At 36.2% G+C, this 25,348-nt stretch overlaps 1 protein-coding gene across 6 annotated transcripts in view; it reads left to right on the top strand.

Annotated features, from left to right (window-relative positions):
* The first annotated feature begins 2,128 nt into the window (after nt 1–2,128).
* LOC5573441 (oxysterol-binding protein-related protein 8) overlaps nt 2,129–25,348 on the top strand; it is a 165,726-nt gene continuing 142,506 nt past the window's right edge. For 2 of the 6 annotated variants that reach the window (XM_021837904.1, XM_021837901.1), the window contains exons 1-2: nt 2,129–2,938; nt 20,155–20,644. In XM_021837904.1, coding sequence (XP_021693596.1) covers nt 20,446–20,644 — 199 coding nt within the window. In that variant the 5' untranslated portion in view covers nt 2,129–2,938; nt 20,155–20,445. The remainder of the gene's footprint in view (nt 2,939–20,154; nt 20,645–25,348) is intronic. The other 4 variants (XM_021837903.1, XM_021837902.1, XM_021837905.1 and 1 more) reach the window with 4 other exon arrangements.

Below are 25,348 nucleotides of genomic sequence, written 5' to 3'. Positions count from 1 at the left end.
TCCTTCATTACGCATTTTGTATGAATATTTTTCGAATTTTATATGAACTGTAACATTTTGAGGACACCCACCCACCCCTTAGCTTAGCATTATGAAATTTGTGAATGGGCCCTTGTAAATCTATTCATTTGCTTAGTAACGGCAAGCTATACTTTACAATGTTTTTAGGGCGAGATGATAAACGCTTCCAATATCCAAAATCCAAAATCCAAAATTCAAAATCTAAAATCTGAAATTCAAGATCCAAACTCCAAAATTCAAAATTCAAAATACAATATTTAAAATCCAAAATCCAAAATTTATAATCCAAAATCCAACATTTAAAATCCAAAATCCATAATCAAAAATCCAAAATCCAAAAACCAAAATCCAAAATCCAAAATCCAAAATCCAAAATCCAAAATCCAAAATCCAAAATCCAAAATCCAAAATCCAAAATCCAAAATCCAAAATCCAAAATCCAAAATCCAAAATCCAAAATCCAAAATCCAAAATCCAAAATCCAAAATCCAAAATCCAAAATCCAAAATCCAAAATCCAAAATCCAAAATCCAAAATCCAAAATCCAAAATCCAAAATCCAAAATCCAAAATCCAAAATCCAAAATCCAAAATCCAAAATCCAAAATCCAAAATCCAAAATCCAAAATCCAAAATCCAAAATCCAAAATCCAAAATCCAAAATCCAAAATCCAAAATCCAAAATCCAAAATCCAAAATCCAAAATCCAAAATCCAAAATCCAAAATCCAAAATCCAAAATCCAAAATCCAAAATCCAAAATCCAAATCCAAATCCAAAATCCAAAATCCAAAATCCAAAATCCAAAATCCAAAATCCAAAATCCAAAATCCAAAATCCAAAATCCAAAATCCAAAATCCAAAATCCAAAATCCAAAATCCAAAATCCAAAATCCAAAATCCAAAATCCAAAATCCAAAATCCAAAATCCAAAATCCAAAATCCAAAATCCAAAATCCAAAATCCAAAATCCAAAATCCAAAATCCAAAATCCAAAATCCAAAATCCAAAATCCAAAATCCAAAATCCAAAATCCAAAATCCAAAATCCAAAATCCAAAATCTAAAATCCAAAATCTAAAATCCAAAATCCAAAATCAATGTCATACAATGACTTTAAATGGCTTCAAACGGCTTAAAATGGCATACAATGACTTTAAATGGCTTCAAAAATAACCTCAACGGGTTTAAATAAAAAAAAAAAACGCGCCGTCTACATTCGAACAGATTGACAAAATCGTCGCCAGAAAATAAATCAAATGATGTGATTTGCCATTGTGTTGGTAAGACTGATGAAACGCCAAATTCACAGCGGTTGCTTGGCTGGCGACGATTTTGGCGACGGTTTCACCGCGGCGACGATTACAAATCGTCGCGTCGGATACACTGTAACAAGCGTTGCAGTAATGAGAACCATGAACGTGTTTTTAAATTTACTATTCCAACCACCATGATAGCCCAATGAACGCTTATTATTTGCGTTTTGTTCCCTCTCAATCCAACCGTGTCGATAGGCGAGCGGCTAGCGTTCGCGCTTGGCAATCGCCAGATCCTCGGTTCGATTCTGGTCTGCTGCAAGTTTTTAACCATGATAGTAATTTTTACTATATAAATGGTGCCATGGTAAAATTGAATGCACAAAATATTCTAAATAAATGCGAATGTAGTCTGCACAAATCAAGTGGCGTTGTGTATTTAATTTAACCCTCTGATATAGTATTTTCAACCGCAACGCTGTTCTCAGTGTAGGGTGAAAAATTTACAATAATTTAGTTTCAAACATAAAACCAAAGTTTGATATATATGTAATGATGCTAAAATGTCTAATCTTTAATCCAAAAATGGCATAAAATGGCTTACAATAGCTTACAATGGCTTAGAATTACTTAGAAGAAATTTTTTCAGCAGGTTTTATTCGTCAAACTCGACGAGCACGGAACGTAAATTAATATGGATTGGCCCTCTTCTAAAATAACGCGGGAATACCTTCTTTTCCATAGCTTTTTTCAGCGTTTTTGACAGTTTTGCCAGCACCCCCGCATCTGTCAATGTCAAATTTTAGATCACTTTCGGTGCGTTGATGTTGACGTTTTTCCCTGCGTCTCGTCTGCCGCAGCGCTGAGAAGAGATTGCGTGTTTTGGTTGCTTCTCCAGAGCTTCGCCGAACGAATTTTGTCCCCAACGCATCCATCAGTCGTGTGATAATCGCTCTTTGCAAGTCGTCGTCGTCGTTTTCTCGCTACACAGTTCCAGCTTGAAGTGAAAAAGCTGTTCTAGTGCCAGCATTTGGGGGGAAGTATTCTGGTGAGAGTTTCTTCCGAGACAAGAAAGTGGTCAAGTAGAAGGACGGGGACGTGGTGGAAAAAACGATTGCGTGTTCCGTGTCGGTTTTAGGGAATCCGTCTTTGTAGGGGGTTCTCTGTTCTGTGCCGGAATCGATGGAACAATAGTTTGCCAGTGTATGTCAGTACCTAAATTGACGCAGTGTAAAGAGAAAAATCCGATTCCGAAGCTGCTTATTCTGTTGGGAGGGCTTTAATCGGTGTGTTAGTGCGCGAATTTTTCTCCTTTTACCAGCCGAGTGAATCAAAGTTGAGGAAGAAAGTTAAGTCGGAAAAGTTCAGTGATTTCGAAGAATAATATTACTGGATGTGAAGCAAAAATCTGAAGAAAAGTGTCTACTTCAAGAAGAATTTCAAAAAGTTTCCGTTTTCTTTGAATGGTGTGTGATTAATTGAAAATTAGTGAAGAAGCTTACAGCAAGAATCACGACAACAGTTGCTTCCATCATCCATCCCTCCTTAATTCGCATTCGTCATCAGCACCGTGGTGAAGGCAATCAAATACGACTTCTAGCTTGTGGGTTCTTGAGGGGAACAACACAGTGTGGAACGGGTTTTCGGTGGACTTGGCACAGAAGGTGAGTTTCAGTTTTCATTATAACTTGAGATAATTATATGCATTTTCGTCATATAAATGGATGTGTCCCCCGGGTCGGATGTTTTAAAGATCCACTCGTCATCATCCAACATAAGTGCTGCTTCCAAATAAACAGATCCAGCGATGCCAGATTTTCACAACATTGATTCCGTAAATTTAACTTAAACCTTTTTATTATTTTTTTTTCAAATTCAAATTTTATTAAGCATAACTATTGCAATACATAGCGGCACTGCACTTTTATGACTTCAATTAAATAAAAGCTTCTCTAAAAGTCTCAAAAATACCCAGAGTGTTGTTGTAACAATTCTTACATATTATAGATATCGAGATCATCAAGTACCTACATACTTTTTCAAATTCTTTTCAAATGTTGTAATAAATTCATAGTGTTTCATACTACTAGGCAAATTGTAAGAAATGCGAGGTCCAATGGACAAGGCTGGTAGCGAGTCACTTTTTAGTGACTTGGTCACTTTTTTGAGGCCAGTCACTTTAAAGTCTCTTTTTTGAAGCCATTTCAACTAAAGTCACTTTTTTCGTCAATAAGTCACTTTTTTCAACTATTTTGAGCTAATTTTCCGGGAGAAAATTTTGAATCAGCCTTCTTAATTTAGGCTAAGTTTTAAGTTAGCAGGGTGTCTACTACCTAAAAAATCCTGAAAACCTGAAATTATCAGGGAATTTTATTCAACCTGGAAAAAACCTGGAATTATCAGAGGATTTCGGCTATACGCAGGAAAAAAAACCTCGAACCAGTAATTATTATGGCAGAATATGTCCTTTGCAGGGTTCTGAATTTTCGTATCAATGATACGAAATCTACGATTTTTCGCACGTAAGGAGAATACTTTTTTCACTTCCTCACGTGAACATCTTTTATCGCTCACACTAATTTTCCCTGGAGCTACGATGGAGGATAATAAAAAATCACTCCACTCTGTGGATAATTTGTTTTTCACTCCATCGTATTTTCGCTCACCAACTGCTCCCGAGAATTATCACTATGTGGATAAACAAAAACTAGTGCCGGCGACGGGATTCGAACCTAGAACATTGCTAAAAACAACCGCGATGCGTGCATGCTAACCATGCTACCACACCAAGTTGACGAAAAGAGAGGGTCATTTGGTGCATAATAGCAACTGATGCTCGAGGCGATGGATACAGGAAAATTTCTCCATGGCACAATGGTCGGGCTCCATATAAAGGGGCGGCCAAAACTACCAAAATTTTTTTTGAGATTTTCATGATTTTTTTAATTTTAAAATATACCTCATGTGTTATATTATTATGATCCTTAACTGAAATTGAACTAAAATTTAAATTTCAATGACTTTTATGACGGCAAACCGGCTGTAGTCAAAAAATTGAAAAATGTAACTATAAAATTAAGCACAAAATTTATAATTTAGGAATGCAATATTCCCCCAAAGTTACCCACTATCTGAAAGCTTATGGTTCAACACTTTTATCGAGCATTAGGATGGAAAAAAATATTTGGTTGAAGTTTTAATACTATTCAATATTCCACTTTAGTAATTTTGATGATTTTGAACATGAAAAACAACTCTTGTCGCGTCATGTCGCCGCCATTCCGAATATTGCACATCAAAAAGCATCCTTAGATCTCACAAAAAAGCTTTAAAATTTTTGCAGAAATTTGCTGATTTGCAAGTTAGAGCTATTTGAATAATTCAATATTTTACATATATTTTGACGATATTTTTCATACAAAGTTTATTTAAAATATATTTAACCACTATTCTTACACATTTTAATCAAACTCGAACAAATATAAACAAAATTTGTGCTTTCAATCCAGTTTGATAACAATTTTAATTTAAAAAAATCTTTTTTTCAAAGTTACGTTATTTGTGAATAACCCCTTCTGAAACAACAAAAACGCTAAAGAACATATTCAGATTACATATTTCATCGATTAAGGCGATAAAAATAGTTTTGGCCAAACTTCACTTTTTTCCGACCATTGTGCATGGATCAGAGAAAGAGAAAACAAACTTCTCACAGCTGCGGAAATGTGCAATTATATATTTTCGTTTTGTTTTGCGGACGGATAAAATCGCAAGGCAGCTGATCGCTGAAAATTGCTGTGAGCAGGGATGCCACTCGATTTTTGAAAATGTCTGGCGAGTTCAAAATAAAAAGTCTTGCAACGTCTGGCAGACACCATTGTGCAGGTATACTACTAGACTCGAATTTAAACGGTTACAAAAAAATATACAACATAGAAAAAAAAAATCTAAATTCACATCAGCATCATTTTTCAATGAACAAAAGAGTCTAGGGTAAATATGATTTAAATTCTAAAATACCATCGCATAATAATCAAAGTCTCTAGGATAACCCCTCTACTGCCATCATAATTTTTCTACCACAAAACAATATTTTATTCACAATGATTTTTTTGTTTTTCAATAGTTTAGCAGTTCTGAAAAACTCTTTAATTTTTTGAAATCTGTATCGCTATTGAATCATTGGTCACTTGGTTTTAGAAATATTATGAATTTCTTTGGGGGAACGACATTCCCCATATAAAACTCCTTTGGCCGCCATTTTGTTTTTACTCAATTTATAAAGAAAGGGCAAAACTATGTCAGGTTTCAAGAAGAATCTCTCAAAAAAATCATAAAGATTGGTTGAATTATCTTCGAGTAAACTTAAAATTACAAAATGATGTTTTTCAAAGTTTTCAACATCTCTTTACGCCCAGAGTGGAACCAAACACATGAATACTCATTACTCAAAAACGATTGCACCAATTTGCTTTATTTCTACACAACAGGCTCTCATCAAACTATTGTTTTGGAAAGGGAGTTTACCAGTCATAAGAAAAAATCTAAATCCTGCGTAATTAAAGTAAGTATGGCTACCCGTCGGTCTGTAAAGTCTGGCTGAATTTGAAAAAGTCTTGCAAAATGACTGGTTTGTCTTTTTGTCTTTTCCTCGATTAAAAGTCTTGCAGTGCCAGATTAATCTGGCATAATGGCAACCCTGGCTGTGAGGGATAAATCCATTAACGTGAGAGTGAGTGAGAATTCGGAAGCCTGGTCCTTTGTGTAACACAACATTTCTTCAATCAAAAAAAATTTCGGCTGCGTCGCTGTTACCTCAAGGTGTCAATTCACTTTAAATTATTTTTAGTATTCCGAATAACTTGTTTAAATAAGGAAGAAGGACTTAGGATTGCTAAAATGGGAAAGGCAAATACGATTCCCAGTTTTAGTTGGGTATCTTTCATGAGCATATGAAATAAATAATATTTGTAGGAAAAGATTAAAGCTAGTAAAACTACCCTGTCCTTTGGTTCAGAAAGGGGTATGGGCGCGTTCTGCCAACTCGGTCGAGGCAGATTTCTTGTGTGAACAAGTTACAACATGGACGTTCTAAAGTGCCAGAATGAAGTGTTGTGCTTGTGGGGAGCACTTGAAGATGGGATGGAAGGTCATTACTTCGCGTTCGTGCTTTACTCCTGCTTATCTTAAAAGTTATATACAATAACCGACCCTAAGTTTAACTATCGAAATTAACAGTTGCAAATACAATAATCGTTCTGAGTTCACAAACATGTCGTCGCGTTAATTTTATCATAATGATCTTTTATCTACATCCGTCGAACCATTCTGAATGGCCGTTGTGAGAATATCACCAAGAACTTCTCACATGCATTAAAGCTGAATTGTCCTACATTGAAACATTGAGGTTTTCGCTCATTTGGATTCATTTTTTGTTGTTCGTCCTCAGTATTGTTGAGATGTCCTGAATGCCGCACATGGCGTACAGTGATCATTGCCATGGAGTTTCTCGTAAGCTACATGGGGATTGTTATCATGGGAATCCAAAGAGCGAATTTTCTATGATTTCATTGTAGGCCAATACAGCAATAAAGCATGTAACAATCACTAACATTTCTTCTCTCTTTATCCTTGTTTTCATATCTAACCCGCCATTACAACGAGGAAAAATACATTGGAGAGGAAAGACATGGCAGCGTATTGGCCGAAAAAAGTTAAGTATCATGTTTTTGTAAATATTCTTATTACTGATTGCAAGGTGAATCAGATTAACTAAATTTTTAACTAATAACAAACTTGTTCCACAGAGCTATTTACAAAACACCACTCAAAATCCCTCCTTTCCCATATCCTTAGGCAAAACACTTCACTACCGCTATATGTATGACTGATTCATGTTCTTTTGGCCTTGCATCATTCATACGTGTATTGGAAGTCAAGAGTAAAAGCAAAACTTAAAGAACCTTCTGGTCAAAGATGTTGCGTTGCCTACTTCCTAAACTCCAAAACCCCCCGGTGTATTATGGACGGTGTGAGTTTTCAAACTTATGCTGGAGACTTGGCCCCTGACCCCCTTGTACATCAATAAAATAAAATAAAATAAATAAAATAAAAAGATTAAAGCTAGTAAAACTAGTATATTTTCAGGTAAGCAGACCTTTTTTATAGGCTTGGATATTATTTCAATGCATATCTCTAAAAAGTGTTTATTTTTAGTTAAGGTCTGTAAAGACATTATAATTAATATGGTATCTAAAGTCACTTTTTTGCCATAACCCTCTCTTTCCCATGGTAGCTACAGAGCTCAATTATTTTTGACGAACTTGAGGCAAACCGAACCAGAGGAATACTATGCATTAGTTTCTACAGTCAACTCTCCATAACTCGATATTGAAGGGGCCATCGAGTAAGGGAGGTATCGAATTATGGAACACAAAACCAGCCATGAAAACCAACTTTTACTGTGGTTCTCTAACTCGATATCGAGATACGAAATATCAAGTAAGGGAGAGTTAACAGTAGATTATGATTCTATACTTACCAAATTAATCCAAAAGTCAACTAACTTTTTTAATAGTAAAACTATTGGTAAGCAATCAGTTTACTATTGTAAAACAAACAACAAATTTTAAACTGATTTTGAAAAAAAGTAGACCCTTAGAAATATTGTTTTTGAAATACCTTTTCTAAAAACGCATTTGCATAAAGAAACTGTCGATTAAAGTCGTCGGAAATGGATGGTTAATCTGCTTGCAATGAATTCTGGTGCTACATTCTAGAGGCTCCAAAGGAACCTTCAGAGACTATTACGTAACTATTTATCCAGAGATTCCTTCTGGGATACTTTCAAGAACTCCACCAGTAATGCCACCAGCAATTTTTCAATAGAAGCTCAGAGGAATTTCTTCTCAATTTTATATTAAAAATTTTAGAGCATTCCCACGCTGCTACCTCCAGTAATTTTCACAGAGATTACTCTGAAGAAAAAATCTCAGTATTTCCTCCAGATCACTGATTATTTCACAGATTTCTTTAATCGCTACTTCTAGGATTCTTCCCGCATGTCCTACAGAAGTTTTTACCCAAAAGTTTATTATAGAGTTTTCGAAAAAAATCGACATTTTTACAAGAAACCCTACAATAATTTCTACGTATTTTTCATTTAATCCAGGCCTTTTATAAGGATTCTCTCAAAAATTCATCCATAATTACTCTCCGGGATTTCTCAAAACTTACTTAAGGTATTATTGGATAAAATCTTTTCTAAGATTTGCTCGATGAATTGCATTTGGGATTCCTCATTAGATTCCTCTAGAAATTTGTCCAGCATTTCTTCAAAATATTATTACTGCGGCTCAAACACTTCACCGATAATTTTTCAAATACAAGACCTGCATAGATTCTTTAAAACTTCATTCAAGGTTCCACACTGATTAATACTACAGCAATTATTACAGTTATTGCTCCGACCATTGATGGATTAATATGCTTTTATTATCATAGCAATTTATCAAGAAATATATTCATCAAGAATTCGAGAGATCGTTCAGTTATCCTTGTAGGTATTCATCATTATAACTCACACAAGTTTCATCAGAAATTACACTAGGATTTTTTTTTAGAAATTCCTCGTAAATGTTTCAAAATTTCTCACACAAAATATGATTTTTTTTAATATTACTTTTTTTCGTTCGTGGTTTTTCTTAAAAAAAAAAAAACAAATTAAGTAATGAAGGTATATAATTTATGGCATTTATGAATACCTTCCATTAAACTTACTGATGGAAAATTTCTTCCTTAGTCGGCGTTCAAAGGACGCGATTTAAGCAGTATTCCAATCAAATTCGATCTTCTGTCATCATTTTTTATTTGAAATATCGATTAATGCATAAAAATATTGACCTTATTAGGTACAAGAGCTGGAGTTTAAATGGAAATGTGAAATGACAAAAATTTTAATTTTACAAATGTTCCAAATTCGTATTAAAATTTACAATATAAAATACTTTGGTAATATAAAAGACACAACATTTTGAAAATATTGAAAATCTACTAAAAAGGATTATTTACGTAAATATAAACCACACTGTTTGAAAAAAATGTAGGCTATATGTTGTAAATTTGGAAGCACAATAATAATGTCCAAATATGGTACTCAACTAGACCTACTACCTGCAGAAGATCATATGGAATATTCCCTATCATGATTGATATTGATCGTAAAACAGTGTACTAGAATTTAAATAAAATTGATTACGCCTTGCTTTTCAAGTCACTTTTAGTCACTTTTGCGAGAATAAAAAGTCACTTTTTAGTCACTTATTTCTCAAATTTGGTCACTAAAATAACTTTTTCGGTACCAATTCTTGCTACCAGCCCTGATAATGGACGAAAACCTTCGGGTTTCGTATTGATGTGTTACATTACGTAATTCAAAATTTTGATGCATGATGCATATCTTAGATACAAACAATTCTATGGAATACAATTACAATTGAGGTTCGATATTCATGCAAAGCGCCGATTGGAACTATATTGTGATTAAAGGAATCATATAAACTAATTGTGCCATGTAGAAATGGAAGTCGATATATGGCTTTTAGGCATCTGTTTTGTTGCACCTGTAATGCTTTTAACCGAATGACACCTATAGAGGTGGTCTAATCACTTATCAAAATGAATCATGTGACCCAACAATCCTCCCCATTAACAAACTTCCCTCCCAGTAACCTTTGTGGAGATGCAGAGGCAAACACGGTCTCCAAATAGCAAAGGTTACACACTAACATTCCTTCCCTCATTCTCATTAGAATGCGAGGACGTGGCCGGTGCCGTTATTGACCCTGTATAAATAGAGGCACAGAATTACGCACACTGAAGAAAATTGTGGCCAATCTCAGCCGATCTTCTAGTTGAATCTTTGTGCATCTTCACTGACTGACGGTCAATCACGGAATAGCACCCATTGATATGCGTAGTATGTCTAAGCAAAGCTAAGTAAATAGATTTCACACAACTTTTTCAATAGTTATCAAAAATTGAGATTATTTGTAGTTCGTCAAAGAAAAAATATGAAAAGAATCGGTTGCGAAACGGCGGAGACGTAGCCCTTTGAAGTTGACCATTTTGTATGAGAAAACGGCTTTGGAGCATTTTGTATGTCCTATACTGTAGGGGTCATGCACAAATTACGTCACGGCCCAAGGGAGGGGGAGGGCGTCAAGCCAAGCGTGACAAGCCTTATAAAATTTTCGGAAAACTAATACAAAAAACGTGACAAGGGGGGGGGGGGGCAGTGGCGACTCGTAACCTCACTTTCTACCTGTTCTACGACTCTAAAAATGACTATTTCGACAAATTTAGATTACAAACAAAAAAGTTTATGATTAAAACCGTCCTTTCTAACAAATCTCTACTCATTAGATACAAATTTGTTGCTGAAGTTCAAGAATTTCTAATCGTGGAACAGGTAGATTTGAGGTTAGGGAATCGCTACGTGGGGTGGGGGGTGTTTGTCTCTTCAAAAACGTTGAAATTTAGCGTGACATAATTTGTGTACCATCCCTAAGTACTAGGAGAATTTTCCACCGGAATAAAAAAAAAATCGTGGGGATGTTCGTAGAAGAATCCACGGATAATTTCTTGCAGAAATTTCTGAAGCCTTTGCAAATGCTATTTTAAGAATCATGACAAAAGGTCAGGGGCCTTCCTTAGCCGAGTAGTTATAGTCCGCGTCTACAAAGCAAAGCCATGCTGAAGGTGTATGGGTTCGAATCCCGGTTGGTCCAGGATCTTTTCGTAAAGCAAATTTTCTTGACTTCCCTGGGCATAGAGTATCATCGTACCTGCCACACGATATACGAATGCGAAAATGGCAACTTTGGCAAAGAAAGCTCTCAGTTAATAACTGTGGAAGTGAACACTAAGCTGAGAAGCAGGCTCCCAGTGAGGACGATAATGCCAAGAAGAAGAAGACAAAAGGTCAAATGTCAGAAGGTCGAAAGGCAAAAGGTTCAAAAGGCAAATGGTCGAAGATCAAAAAGGAAACGGCAAAAGGCCAACAATATTTATTAAAAGGAGGAAACGTTTCCCATCAAGCAAATAATTTTCTATCTTTCGTCTTTCAACCTTTTGTCAGTAAACCTTATGAGAGAATCTTTTTTTTACAGTGAATAATAATAATAGTAATAGTTACCAACCTTCTGGAAGTACCAGACACCTAAGTCGCTAAATTCATAATTTCTAAAATATTGATTTTATGCGGTTTTGGTGTTCATTTATGGTAAATATTATCGTTTTTGTAGTGTACAAAAATCAATTTTGAAACATAAATATGAATTTCGGCATTGAATTTTGGCGATTTATTTTAGTACCAAATTGACCAATCTTAAAAGGTGACACCCTGGGAGGGAGGCATAGATACTACATACGAAATATGACACAAAGTTATTTCAAACTGCAAGAAAATTCCAGATTGCCAACGACAATAAAGGCAGACTTGATGAAAATCGCTAGTTTTCTTTTGTTGTGTACCTACGATCGTTCTGGATAAACGTAGCAAAAAGGCCAAGGTTTTATATGCATTTGAATTTCGGTTTTATTGGAAAAAGTAAAATGATGCATATTTGAATATTTTATATTCAATCGGAATAAAAAGGTGCTATCGTGGCATTACTTTTGAATAAATATGAATAGCTTTTCAATCGATTTTTTGTCACGCTTGATAAAATGCAAAACTATGTTTTGATCAATTACGCGCTTTTGTCATATTCGTCCATTGTTTAAGATCTGGGCTCACAGTGACAGTTCGTGACAGCAGAATCTCGGCTCACCTTGACGTACATAAATTTCGTATCGGTTTCTCCCTCCCAGGTGACACCCAATACCGGACACGATCTGGAAATGCCTCGAATTCTGTAAATTTGTAGTTTATTTAATTTGTTTACTCTAGGAATAGTATTGTTTTCCCATTCAATGCATTTGCCACATTCACAAGAGTAATTTGACAGGGTGTCTACTACCTGAAAAAAACCTGGAAATATGAGTGAATTTCATTCAACCTGGAATTCTCAGGGAATTTAGATCACAATCAGGGAAATTATTTTGAGGCAGTAATTCATAATATAATATGTTCACGACAAAGGATTTTTGCGTCAAAACCTCAGAGCTACATTTACTAGAAAATTCTCTCCAATCCAAAAAAAAATCGGCTGCACTGCTATTTCAGCTGTTTAGTGGGGATCGTTTCGGATATCTAGAGTTGGTAGCAGCTTTTTTTGATAAAAGGTCTATGAAGTATCTGTTTTAACCGAAATGGTCTCTAAAGTCTCTTTCTTCCTTATCTTACTTGCACATAATTATGGTGCAAAATGTCTTCTCACATTTCTCGAAAACAGCTTCAGGAATTATCCTAGTGGTTTCTCCAGAAGTTTAATTTGGAATACTACCAGGAGCTAAGACAAGGTTTTCTCCAGAAATTCTCCAAAAAATTCATCTACCGATTCATTCAGCAATTTTTTCAGGAATTTCTCCAGGATTTGCTTCAGGAAATCCTTGAGCACTTCAACGTTACTACCTCCCATAATTTTCTCAGAAATTACTTTGAACAATTTTCCAAAGACTATCTTAGGACTCCTCCTGATATTGTATTCACTTTATAACCTAATTCTCCGATTGTGACTCTAAGAGATCTTCCAAAGATTACCACAGAATTTCTTTCAAGAAATCCCGCAAAGCTTAATTCTAGAATTTTTGGCAAAATTCGTTCAAGGATTTTTTTTCAAGAAACCCGACAAGAATTTCTACGCCATTTCATCTACGATTATTCCAAAGAATTGCTCTAAAAAAAGGGGAATTTTCGAGTAAAACTATTAAGAACGTTTCAAATAATTCCTTAAATTCGACCTGTGTTTCCATTATTGAGTGTCTCTAGAATTTTTTCCTGCATTTCATCTAAGGATTACTGGAGTTCTTCCAAACATTTTTCAATGAATTTATCAAACAATCCCCATCGAATGTTGAAAAAATTATGTAAATGTTAACTTGTGAACACCACAGCATTTTTTTCAAGAAATCATCCGATCATGCCTACACTATTTTTTAAGGATTTCGTGCAGGAGTTCCTTCACAAAATCTTGCGAGGTATTATTCAGAGATTCAATATTGATTTTTCAATTATCTTAGCAATAATCTTGAAAACAGGCATTGCAGAATTCGCTCTCATTTGAGTATGAAGCACGATCAAAACAAGCAACGAAAAACATCCCATCTGTTGCGGTCAATGTATCGCAAGTTGTAACAAGTCTGATAAATGGAAGCAGCAAACAAGAGCCCCAAAGAGAGAGCGATGATAAAATCCATTTTTCTCGCTTGTTTACCGTTGGGGGTAGGTGTTTTTCTTTACTGGCACGATAAACAATCCACGAACTTCCAATAGCAATTATATTTAGACTGCACCAAGAAAAGTATTGAAGAAATCACAAGACTGGTAAATTTTGACCTCGAAGCAATCCGATATTGGTCACTAGAAAATACCCTCAAACTAAATGCGACAAAAACTTATGGTATAATGATCAGTCGAGAAACCAATGTAGAAAAACCTTTACTGAGAATCGACAATGAAAGCATCGAATTCGTAGATTCGGCAAACGTTCTAGGGTTCACGATACAGAATAATCTCAAGTGGGATAAATATGTTTTGAAGAAATGTGGTACAATTTACGCTTACCTTCGAGTATTGTATGCAAACGGAAATTTGTTAAATCGCTCTACCAAAATAAAACCACAGACAAACAGACGTCACACTCTCATCATTGTCCATCGACCACCTTTTTAACGGTCGTTTCAAAAATATGGTAGGTGGCCAATCCGCCACCCGCAGCGCTCGCATCGTTTTTGTTCGCGTTTGACGTTTACACACTACCGCCATCTGTTGGCCCGTCGGCCAAATACACTAATTCTAGCATTGGGCGTACATATCCTCGTGACTATGATTTGGATCGAGATTTGTTCTAAGTGTTACGTCTGTTTGTCTGTGATAAAACTATTCAAAAGCTTTATCTTGCCTCATTTCATATCGAGCGATTTCTTAATCGGCTCTACCTCTGTTCATGTTCAGAGTAGAATGAGAATAGCTTTGAATTCTTGTATTCGCTTTGTTTTTAATCTCCGTAGATTAGATCCTGTTTCGCACCTGCAACCTATGCTTCTGGGATACTCGTTTCAAAATTTTATAAAAGCTCGCTGCTGCATATTATTGCATAAAATAAGCACAACCAAAATGCCTGGGTATCTCTATGATAAACTCCGACCATTTCATAGTCCAAGAGCAAAACAATTTATCATTCCTACGCACTTTTCCTCCGCTTATGGCAAAACATTTTTTGTTAGAGGTGTTGTTCTGTGGAATTCATTACCGAACTACATGAAAAATCAACAATCTGTGTATGTGTTCAAAAAGCAATGTCAGGAGTATTTTAATTAGTCAAGAATCAAAATTGTGTATTTTATTGTATTTTTGTTTATGTTCTTTGATGAGATGCTTGAAAATCCATGCCAGTATGCTGTGTAGCATTTAAAAAGACATTAGTCTTAAGCTATCGGAGAAATAAAAATCAAATCAAATCAATCAAATAGTGTCCCCCGGGTTTGGAGCATGTTTAAAGGGGTTTTATCATGCACTACTATCCCCCCAATCTGATCAAAGTTGTAGCAGTATACGATAAACAGTGTCTCATAATGTGCAGTATGTTATGATAGTTACAGAAAGCGATACGTGAGAGATTCTCTCAACTTTTTCAGGATTCAATCCCTGACTGTAACACATATCGTAAAATGAAAACACAACATATTATTTTTTGTATTTGAAAAATATTTGAATGGATTGTCACCATTGGTGTCGACATATTTTATGTTTAGTTCAAATAAATCGCACCACTTTCCAAGGTGAATCCTCCTTCCGATTTTAGATTTAGATTTAGCACAAATTTACCCTTCTTTTAATTTTTTCTTCTAAATATGATGTATCCATAATTGTAGGTATGAAAACTGTTGATTTAAATTTCAAGAAATTTCTCCTTCTTTTATGCATAGGCTGTTCTTTGGAGCTATATTTTTTAAGTATTTTTTTTGTTTCCAACTGGCAAAAGAGCGGCAATGGAAAACAATTATCTGCTCAAATTACCAGCGAAAAGAGAAATCAATTACTGCAGTTACTTCGATGGGTTGAGCTACTTTTCCCCGAATGTCGTTTCCCCGAATGCCAGTTCCCTGAATATCCCGTTTCCCCGACTAGCCCACTTCCCCGAAAAGTTTTTAGCACTCATAATTGTCGTAGCTTCATACATTTCCGGGTGGTGAACGAACTGGCCATCTAATATGCACCCTTCTTTATTTAATTGGCGGTTCTTTCGAGTTTGACTGTCATCAGCATTTTTGCCAACATGTGTATAGCCGAGAATGACAGAATACTTCTTTCTTTTGACTGTTCATCGTACTTTGTTGTCACTACTTTTCGGGGAAACCAGTCATTTGGAGAAATGGCATTCCGGGAAAAGTAGCACAATCACTTCGATGATTCTGAACGCACTAATTTTTGGCGTCCATTCTTCTATTGGTTTAGTAGTTAATTTTGCCTTCTTTTAAAAACAGGCTGTTCTTTATATTTGTACTGTTTTAAATTTCATTATTTAGTAAAGCTAAATGTGACCCATTTTTATATATTGCTGTTTTATCAATTCTTGCCAGATGTGTTGTTAGAATGATAATTACTACAGAACCTGCCAATATTCAACATATACTTTTTTGGGACAAACGTGTGATCTCCTTCCGAGATATGCTGGAAAAATATTAATTCAATCACAAATTTTTCGTTCTCTCGATAATAGACGATATTTTCGATGTACACTTCCAAAATTAGAATTTATATTAAACCGTTGAAAAGTTTTGCCACAAATATTTTCTTTTAAAGATGTGTTGTTCATTTGAGCTATGCTGTGAAAAGATTTTTTTTGCGTTAGAGCCTCAAACATTTTAAACGAAAAATAATCTGCTCTCGTATATAGGCTATTTTAACATTGAGTCGCATTGATAGATCTTTGGATTACAGCATTTGATATTTTGCAAACATAATCCATTCGTTTATCAAGTAATTTTTATCGAGTGTTACGTACAAACTGGGACATAGCTTGATCTGCAGTGAAACATTCTATGAGCGTTCCCTTGATGAATAACTGCGAACTTTCTTTGCCAATTTACTGTTTTCAAAGCTCAAAGATACTCTATGTTCTGAGATGTAGAGACCCGTCACGAGTTTTATTTAGTAATGCTCTCCAATGTCAGAAAAATTTTTGAAATTCTTAGCATAGAAAATCTCTGAACGAACACCACGCTTGTTTAGAACCTACCAACATTTGTTGCTATTGGCTCGGTGGGGTTGATCTCGGTAAAAGCTTAAAAATGCCGATATCTATTTTAAGTCAATCATTATGCCAAACGGTCATTATGCCAAATGGCCATTATGCCAACTGGCCATTATGCCAAACGGCTATTATGCCAAACGACCATTATGCCAAACGACTTTATGCCAAACGGGGTACAATCTTATAAACTAATTACGAACTTCTCAAAGAATTTCTGAAATGACCTGAGTAATTTATTGAAGGATTTATTCAACAGTTTCTTTAGAGTTTCATCCATGTAATTTCACATTTCTTTGAGAATTTCTTCCAGGAATTTGCTCGTTCTTCCATGGATCTTCTTTGGATATCTTCATAGCGTTTCTCTTTGGAATCTCTCAGAGATCTCTTTGTAGATTTTCCATGAAATTTCACTGAGATTTGCTACAGAAAGTAATCTAGCTGTAATTATTTTTTCATAAATTTCCCATGGATTTATTTAGGAATTTCTTCCTACATTTTTAGTTACTTTCAAAAATTGTTAATATTTTTTTCAAAAATTCGTTCACAGTTTCCTTTAATAGTTCCGCCAGAGTTTCCTGCAGATAAAAAATAGTTATCTCCAATGGACCTTTCAAAAATTTATGAATTAATTCTCGCACAAGATTTCTTACTTCGAGCATACATCTTTGGGTTACCATGAGCATACATCTTTGAAATATTTAACAGATATTCTTCATTTAAAGCTTTAAAAGCTTTAAATAATGAGCTAAGGCAGTTTAAGAGTAATCGTTGAAAAAATCAATATGAGAGTAATCTTTGGAATAATTCCTAGATGAATCCAGAAATTCTTACTGGAATGCTTAAAAATCATAGATAAGGTAGTCCTGGAGAAAATTCTAAATATTTTTTTTTTGAAGTAATTCATGGAGAAGTCTGTGAAGAATTCCCAAGAAGAACCCAACATAATTCTGAAATAATTTTCTACTCTAAGAGCCTGTAGGAATATGTATTCATGGCAAATTTCTAAGCAATATCTATGAACCTTCAGGAAGTAGTTACTAGGGTGATTCAAAAATGTTTTAGAATACATTCTTCCTTATTATCCTTACCATACAATTTTTCAATGTTTTCGGGAGTGATTTGAAGGTGGCCCAAAGATGATGTAGGTTTATATGAAAAATACTATGGAGAAATTTTGAAAAATGTTTCATACATGTTAGTCTGTAATATAAGTACAAACTTGTCATCCTATAGTAAAAACTCATTCTTCAAACCTTAATGAAAGATGTTGATGAAGAAACAAATGCCTTTTGAGCTAATTTTGTTTGAGACTTTTGTGGATGTTTGCAGGGCATACTAGCAAACAAACTCACGAATATTTCTTCTACTATTCGTCGGATTGAAGAATGGGATGATAGCGTGTTTGGACAGACCTGGTGTAGGGGTTAGAACACACGCCTTTCACGCCGAGGACCTGGGATCGAATCCTATCCCCGAGATAGTCACTTATGACATAAGAGTTATAGTGAAGACTTCCTTCGGAAGGGAAGTAAAGCCGTTGGTCCCGAGATGAACTAGCCCAGGGCTAAAAATCTCGTTAATAAAGATAGAAAAAAAATCCTAGTAATGTCCTTATAAACAAACCTACATCGTTTTTAAGCACTTTTAAATCACCTCCTAGAAAGCTGAAAATTTGACAGATCATTATTTTTATGGTAAGGATGGTAAGAAAGATATGGGAACCGCTATAGTAGTCTTTAAATAATCTTTGAAAGGATTTCCAGAGAAATTCTTGGAGAAATTTCTGCATTTACAATTGAAAGAATTCATGTATGAATTATGATGATAGTTTTGATGGAGTTCCTAGACGATTTTAAATTGCGCAGACCTACGAAAAATTCCGTAAATCTGACAACCCTGAACAGCTCATGGCGTGAGGAAGCAAGGCTGTCCAAGAAAGGGGTAGTGTGCAAACTCTTTTTATTCTCTCCTCCCAGAGTGCCAAATTGTCGTCGTCGTATCGTTCCTCGGCTGATGCTCTGTTGGAAATCGTGTCCGCAGCGAATGTATGCGAGTAAAAGTCAACATACGTCGGCGCTCAATCAGATTAGATGTACCCCTCATGCAGAGGAGAGCTATATGCAGAATTTTAAAACTTGGCATTCGAGAACAAACTGGTCAAACCGGCATTGGCAATCGGTCTTCATTGGGCGTGCGGGCTGGCGGATCGCAAAGTTGTTTTGAAGTGGCCAGATTGATTGAACTTTGATTGCGCTCTATCATGGTGGTGGTGGTCGTTCTGGACGCGGAGTCTATGCAGAGATTCTGATGCGGGTATGCGTCTATTGCGGTGGATACGAAGCAGCTGTGTTATATTTGGAAGAACTCCACAAAAGCTTGATTTTTTTTTCACTATCGTTTCAAACATTAAATTCTAGGTGTTCTGTGTTAGGTAACACTAGTTATTATACTAATTTGGTAAACTAAATTAAGCTTTGATTAACATTTTGATTACAACTTATAACATTTAATTTGTCGTAGTTGTTGTTGTAGAATTTTCAACATTGGATGTTTTATGTAATTCATAAGTACTATAACATAGAGGAAGCATCAGAATCATTTTCAAAATTTTATTTTGAATCCTTTGTAGAGCTTTCTTCCTGGTATTACAACAGCTAGTTCATATTGGTACAGTATACAAAATTGCTGGCCTGAAAATTTCTTTGAAGATCAAACACTTGTTTCTAAGACAAAGTTTTGATTCTCCGCTAATAAGTGGATACAGATATTTCATGTATTTGTTACATTTGGCTTGAATGCTCTCAATGTGATTTTTGGAAGCTAAATTTTTATCTAGCATAAGCCCTAGATACTTAACTTCATCTGACCAATTTTTTGGAACCCCTCTCATCGTGGCAACATGTCTACTTGTAGGTTTTATTCATTTATTGAAAAGGCTCAAGCACCATTAGACATAACAGAGCCGATTTTTTTTATATACATCATAATTTAAGTCTTGCCTCTCAATGTCTAATTTCAGCTTTGGAGAACTGTAAAACTCGTTGAATACAAAATATATTTTAAGGACGAGATTGGATTTAAGAATCATTAAGTTGACATTAAGCAGTAAAGTATTCTTATTCACTATCTGACATTGTCACTCGAACGTAAGAAATTCTATCAGATTAACCAAAATCGCTAACAAATTCTTTAAGTTTCCGATCATTTCCTGATGTTTCTATCCAACTTTCAACATCACTGACGAGCATCTAAATTGGTGAACTGACTTGTTATAATCTCGTTCCAATGCAAATTTCACATTTAATCAGATTCACTCCAGAATGCAGACCAATAGATAATGGAAGAGAACTTCAATCAAGCGAATAAACAAATAAGCTAAGAATAAAACCTGAAACCATTCCTCCGACCACAAGAGTTCTATTTGAATAAATTTCCATTTTTCTCTCTCGACTCCATTTCAGATTTCAAGTGCTAACCAGGGCGAACCGCTTTTGTGATCCATCCACCTGGTCCCGTCATTCCGGAAGATTTTAGAAAGTTTTTACACTGTCAGTGCCGAGTATTTAAGTGTTCTTGCCGCGCGTTTCCCAATGGCTTCCGCATCCCAGAATTAATCCCGGAAGTGAAAAAGTTCCAACGACAGAGAGTCTTGTGTGGTGAGTTCGGGGGTGAAGTGGAACCATTTCTTCGAAGAAGACAATCCCAGAAACAGTCTCACGATTGACGTGTCGGAAGGACCGGAAGCCGCTGGCATGAGTGGAAGCAGCAGTGTTGTTGGCCAATCGGCCTCGGCCAGTGCCGTTTCGACACCGATCAACGCCGGAACGCGGCCCGATTCGGCACCGGCATTCGGATCGTCCATGGCCCAGCAGCAGCAGCAGCAACAACAACAGCAGCAGCAGGCGTCGACACCGCCATCTGCCGGAGCGGCCGCCGGTGGGAAATATCTCGGTGAGTTGCTTGTCCGATTGGACGGAAGTTACCCAATTAGAATTAGAAGGTTATTTAAATGTTGGTTCAAAACTAGAGGAGAAGTCCACTTGTATATAACATCGCTTGCTTCCTAGAGATTCGCTCGCATCTATGGTTATTAGGGTGGTTCAAAATATAGTTTTTGCCTCACACTGCTCATTCGATTCTAGGTCGAGTTCTGAGTGCTCTCTCTAAATTTGAAATCATTTCGATCAAAACTGACGCTGCACAAGTTTGTATAAGATTTACCATGGGATTACCTGTAAAAATCAATAACTAATTACTGAGACGTCCGATTTGAAACCGGTATTCGACAATGTTGCAGCTGATAAACATATCAAAAAGTATCAGCATCGTACTAACTCTCAATGACATATGGGAAAACACTAAGAACGATTGAATGAATTACTTGTCCCCACTATGAAGAGTTTGTGCAATCTGAGTTTTCATCCAAATAAATTCAAATTTAGAGAGAGCACTCAGAATTCGACCTAGAATTGAATGAGCGGGTGTGGGCCAAAAACGGTATTTTGAATCACCCTGATGGTTATTGGTTATGTTATCCTGAATGTTTGATTTTTAACTTGCTCGTATCATCCATATTTGCCCATCAGTCGATGCCCTGGCGTTTATTTGCACAAGGCGCAATCAGCCTGTAGTATATCACCGGAACAAGCACGGTGCTGTGTCGTTTATTCTAATTACCATTTTACAACCGTCGTCCACGGCACCATGCCGTGCCAGTCAGTGGTGGACGGGGTGTCATATTGTAACTTTTTGTTTTATTATAATATCAGAAGGAAACGGTTATTGCATGGTACGGGGTAAATTTTAACTTCGTTTTCTTCGATGTTATAAAGGAACTCATATTGTTATAGTTAAGTACGCATTGCACATTTTTTCTCTATAAACTTTTGGAACGATATGATTGATTTACTGCTAAAGACATTCCGATGTAGTTTCTGTGAAAACAATTGAAGGTATTTTTTTCTTTTTATACGTGGATCGCATCGCCGAAATAAGGTGAGTCTCTGCTCGTTTTCCTCTCTCACTGATAAACACTCTTCCCGTGGTGATTGTGGATATGCAGAGGTATTCTTGGTCTCTAGAAGCAACAATCATTACACGTTAACATTGCTTTCCCATCTCAACTGACTGTAAGGACTTGGCCGGCCACTAAAGACGCCAATTCAGATCAATTATATGAGATCTGATAAATTGTAACTACGAAAGTAACTCCCATCCCTTATTCATTTGGATCGAAAAGCTTCTCCACTGAAGCTGTGAAGCTTCTCCGCTGAAGCTGTAAAGCTTCTTCACAGAAGCTGAGAAGCTTCTCCACGTAACCTGGAAAGCTAGGAAACTTCTCCAAAAAAGCTGGGAACCTTCTTCACAGAAGCTGGGAAGCTTCTCTACTAAAGCTGGATAGTTTCTCCGCAGAAGCTGAGAAGTTTCTCCACAGAAACTGTGATCTTTTCCTTAGCAGTTTAGAATCTTGAAAGCTTTTCCGCAGAAGCTGAGAAGCTTGTTCACAGAAGCTGGGAAGCTTCTCCACAGAAACTAGGAAGCTTCTCAACTAAAGCTGGATAGCTTCTCCACAGAAGCTGTGAAACTTCTCCATAGAAGCTGAGAAGCTTCTCCATAGAAGCTTGTGGCGAATAAAGTTGTTATAGATTGAAATATAAAAAAAAATAAAGTAAATTGTTTTCGATTTTCCTTGTGTTATGCTAAGCGTGTACAAGAGATGCCAAACTTGAGCTGAACCGACAAATAAACACACTATAGCAAACACCGTCCGTTCGCTACAAAAGTTGTCACCAAACTGGATCGAGTTGTTTTCAAAATTGGCTTCTTTTCCGCACAGTTCTCGCTTCGCCAGTGTTGCCACATTTTTTCCAAATCTCATCTGTGTTTTCGGCCTGAAAAATCTTTTTTATCTTGAGTCAACCTCCAAAAATCTTGGTAAAAATCTGTGTTGTGCAAAAATAAAAAAATATCATATTTTAGGTCGAAAAGAGCCTTTGCAAACTTATTGTGGCTTTATTTGGCATGTCAACAAGTATTAATTTGAACTAATTCTACTAAAACTAAGTTAAGGATGCAATTTTTTTCCAAGAGTTTAAAATTCATAAGTTGAAAAAAAAAAACAAAGTAAAGGCATTTCTTCTTTGTATCTTCCAAAACTGTGCCCTAAACTTGTGAAATATCCTAAAATCTTAAAAATCTTTTTTATCTCAAAAATCTGTGATCTGTGATCACAAATATCTGTAGGCAAGAACAGGAAAAAATCTGTGTAATTACAGATAAATCTGTATATGTGGCATCACTGCGTTTCGCCCGTTTCGCCTAATCTGATTTTCGTTCATTTTCGCTCGTTGTTTGACATCTCTTGTACACGCTTAGCATAATACAAGTAGAATCGAAAACAATTTACTTTATTTTTTTATATTTCAATCTATAACAACTCTATTCGCCACATTCGCCCTCTTCTCCACACTTGTGATTATAGTATATAAACTTGATAAGTTGGTTTCTTACATCCAATCCAAAACCAATTTTAACCAAAATTGGAGACTAATTAAATCAAAATTCTTTCTTAATTCCAATTTAAATGTAATCAAAATTCAAACAAAATTCAATTGAAATTGTATTTAAATCCAAATTCATAAAATTCTAAACCAGATGAAATTCAAATTTGATTCCACCTTAAATAAAATCCAATCAAAATGAAATACATTCTAAATCACATTCAAATTCAATCGAAGTTGAACGAAAATCCAATCCAAATACAATCTAAATCCAAATCTAATCTACTTTTTACATTGCTCGAAAAGCTCTTTCCGGTAATTTGCATTCGCTTTAGAAAAACTCTTTACCAATAGGCCAGGGGAAGTGGTTCACCTAGAGTGAATTTATGTCAAAGAAAAAGTAGATTTTGTATGAGAATTGACAGAAAAATGAATGACAAGTTCATCCACTTCTCCTGGCCTATTTCGGATCGGACTACTCTCTTCTCGGCAATTTGGATTCATTTTGGAAAACTCTCTTTCCAGAATCCGACTCGAAAAACTCTCTTTCCGGCCTTGGAGAACTCTCTCTCCCTAATCCACTTTTCACATTTCTCGGAAAACTCTCTTCCCAGAAATTTGGATTCATTTTGAGAAACTCTCTTTCCAGAATCTGGCTCAGAAATTCTCTTTCCGACCTTGGAGAACTCTCTCTCCCTAATCCACTTTTCACATTGCTCGGAAAACTCTCTTCCCGGCAGTTGAGATACATTTTGGAAAACTCTCTTTCCCAAATCCGACTCGGAAAATTCTTTTTCCGGCCTTGGTGAACTCTCTATCTGGGGCCCAGATAGCCGTAGCGGTAAACGCGCAGCTATTCAGCATGACCATGCTGAGGGTCGTGGGTTCGAATCCCACTGGTCGAGGATCTTTTCGTAAAGGAAATTTTCTCGATTCCCAGAGCATAGAGTATCTTCGTACCTGCCACACGATATACACATGCAAAAATGGTCAATCGGCAAAGAAAGCTCTCAGTTAATAACTGTGGAAGTGCTCATAAGAACACTAATCTGAGAAGCAGACTTTGTCCCAGTTGGGACGTAACGCCAGAAAGAAGAAGAAGAAGAACTCTCTATCTCTCCATAATCATCTTTTTTTTACATTGCTCGGAAAACTCTCTTCCCGGCAATGGATCATTAAAATAACCAAAACGGCCGCTATGGAAAGCATAGATAGCGTCACCGTATCCTTGTGTGTTTGACAGAACAGCAATGCTGTCACAATGTTATATCCCATATACAGTGCCGCCTTTGTTTTGATGCGGCGAACACTGACACAAACTACCTTCAATGATCCATTTGGATTCATTTAGGAAAATTATCTTTCCAAAATCCGTCTCGGAAAACTCTTTCCGGCCCTGGTGAACTCTCTCTCCATAATCAACTTTTAACATTGCTCAGAAAATCCTCTTCCCGGCAATTGGATTCATTTTGAGAAATTCTCTTTTGAAAATCCGCTCAGAAAACTCTCTTTCCGTCCTTTGAGAACACTCTCTCCATAATCAACTTTTCACATTGCTCGGAAAACTCTCTTCCCGGCAATTTGGATTGATTTTGGAAAACTCTCTTTCCAGAATCCGACTCGGAAAACTCTCTTTCCGGCCTTGGAGAACTCTCTCTCCATAATCAACTTTTAACATTGCTCGGAAAACTCTCTTTCCAAAATCCCTTCGGAAAACTCTCTTCCAGGCCTTGGAGAACTCTCTCTCCATAATCAACTTTTAACTTCGCTCGGAAAACTCTCTTCCCGGCAATTGAGATTTATTTTGGAAAACTCTCTTTCCAAAATCTGCTCGGAAAACTCTCTTTCCGTCCTTTGAGAACTCTCTCTCCATAATCCACTTTTCACATTGCTCGGAAAACTCCCTACCCGGCAATTTGGATTGATTTTGGAAAACTCTCTTTCCAAAATCCGCTCGGAAAACTCTCTTTCCGAATCTATAACAACTCTATTCAGTTATGTTTCGGTTACTACAAAGCTGAAAAGCTTCTCCACTGAAGCTGGAAAGCTTCAACGCAGAACCTACAAAGCTGCATAGAAGCTGTGAAACTTCTTTACAGAAGCTGAGAAGCTTCTCCGCATAATCTGGGAAGCTTCTCCACAGAAGCTGAGAACC

Source organism: Aedes aegypti, chromosome 1 (assembly GCF_002204515.2).
Source record: "Aedes aegypti strain LVP_AGWG chromosome 1, AaegL5.0 Primary Assembly, whole genome shotgun sequence".
Lineage (NCBI taxonomy): Eukaryota > Metazoa > Arthropoda > Insecta > Diptera > Culicidae > Aedes > Aedes aegypti.
The sequence above is the reverse complement of the archived record's forward strand: the minus strand, read 5'-3'. Positions and strand labels throughout refer to the sequence as shown.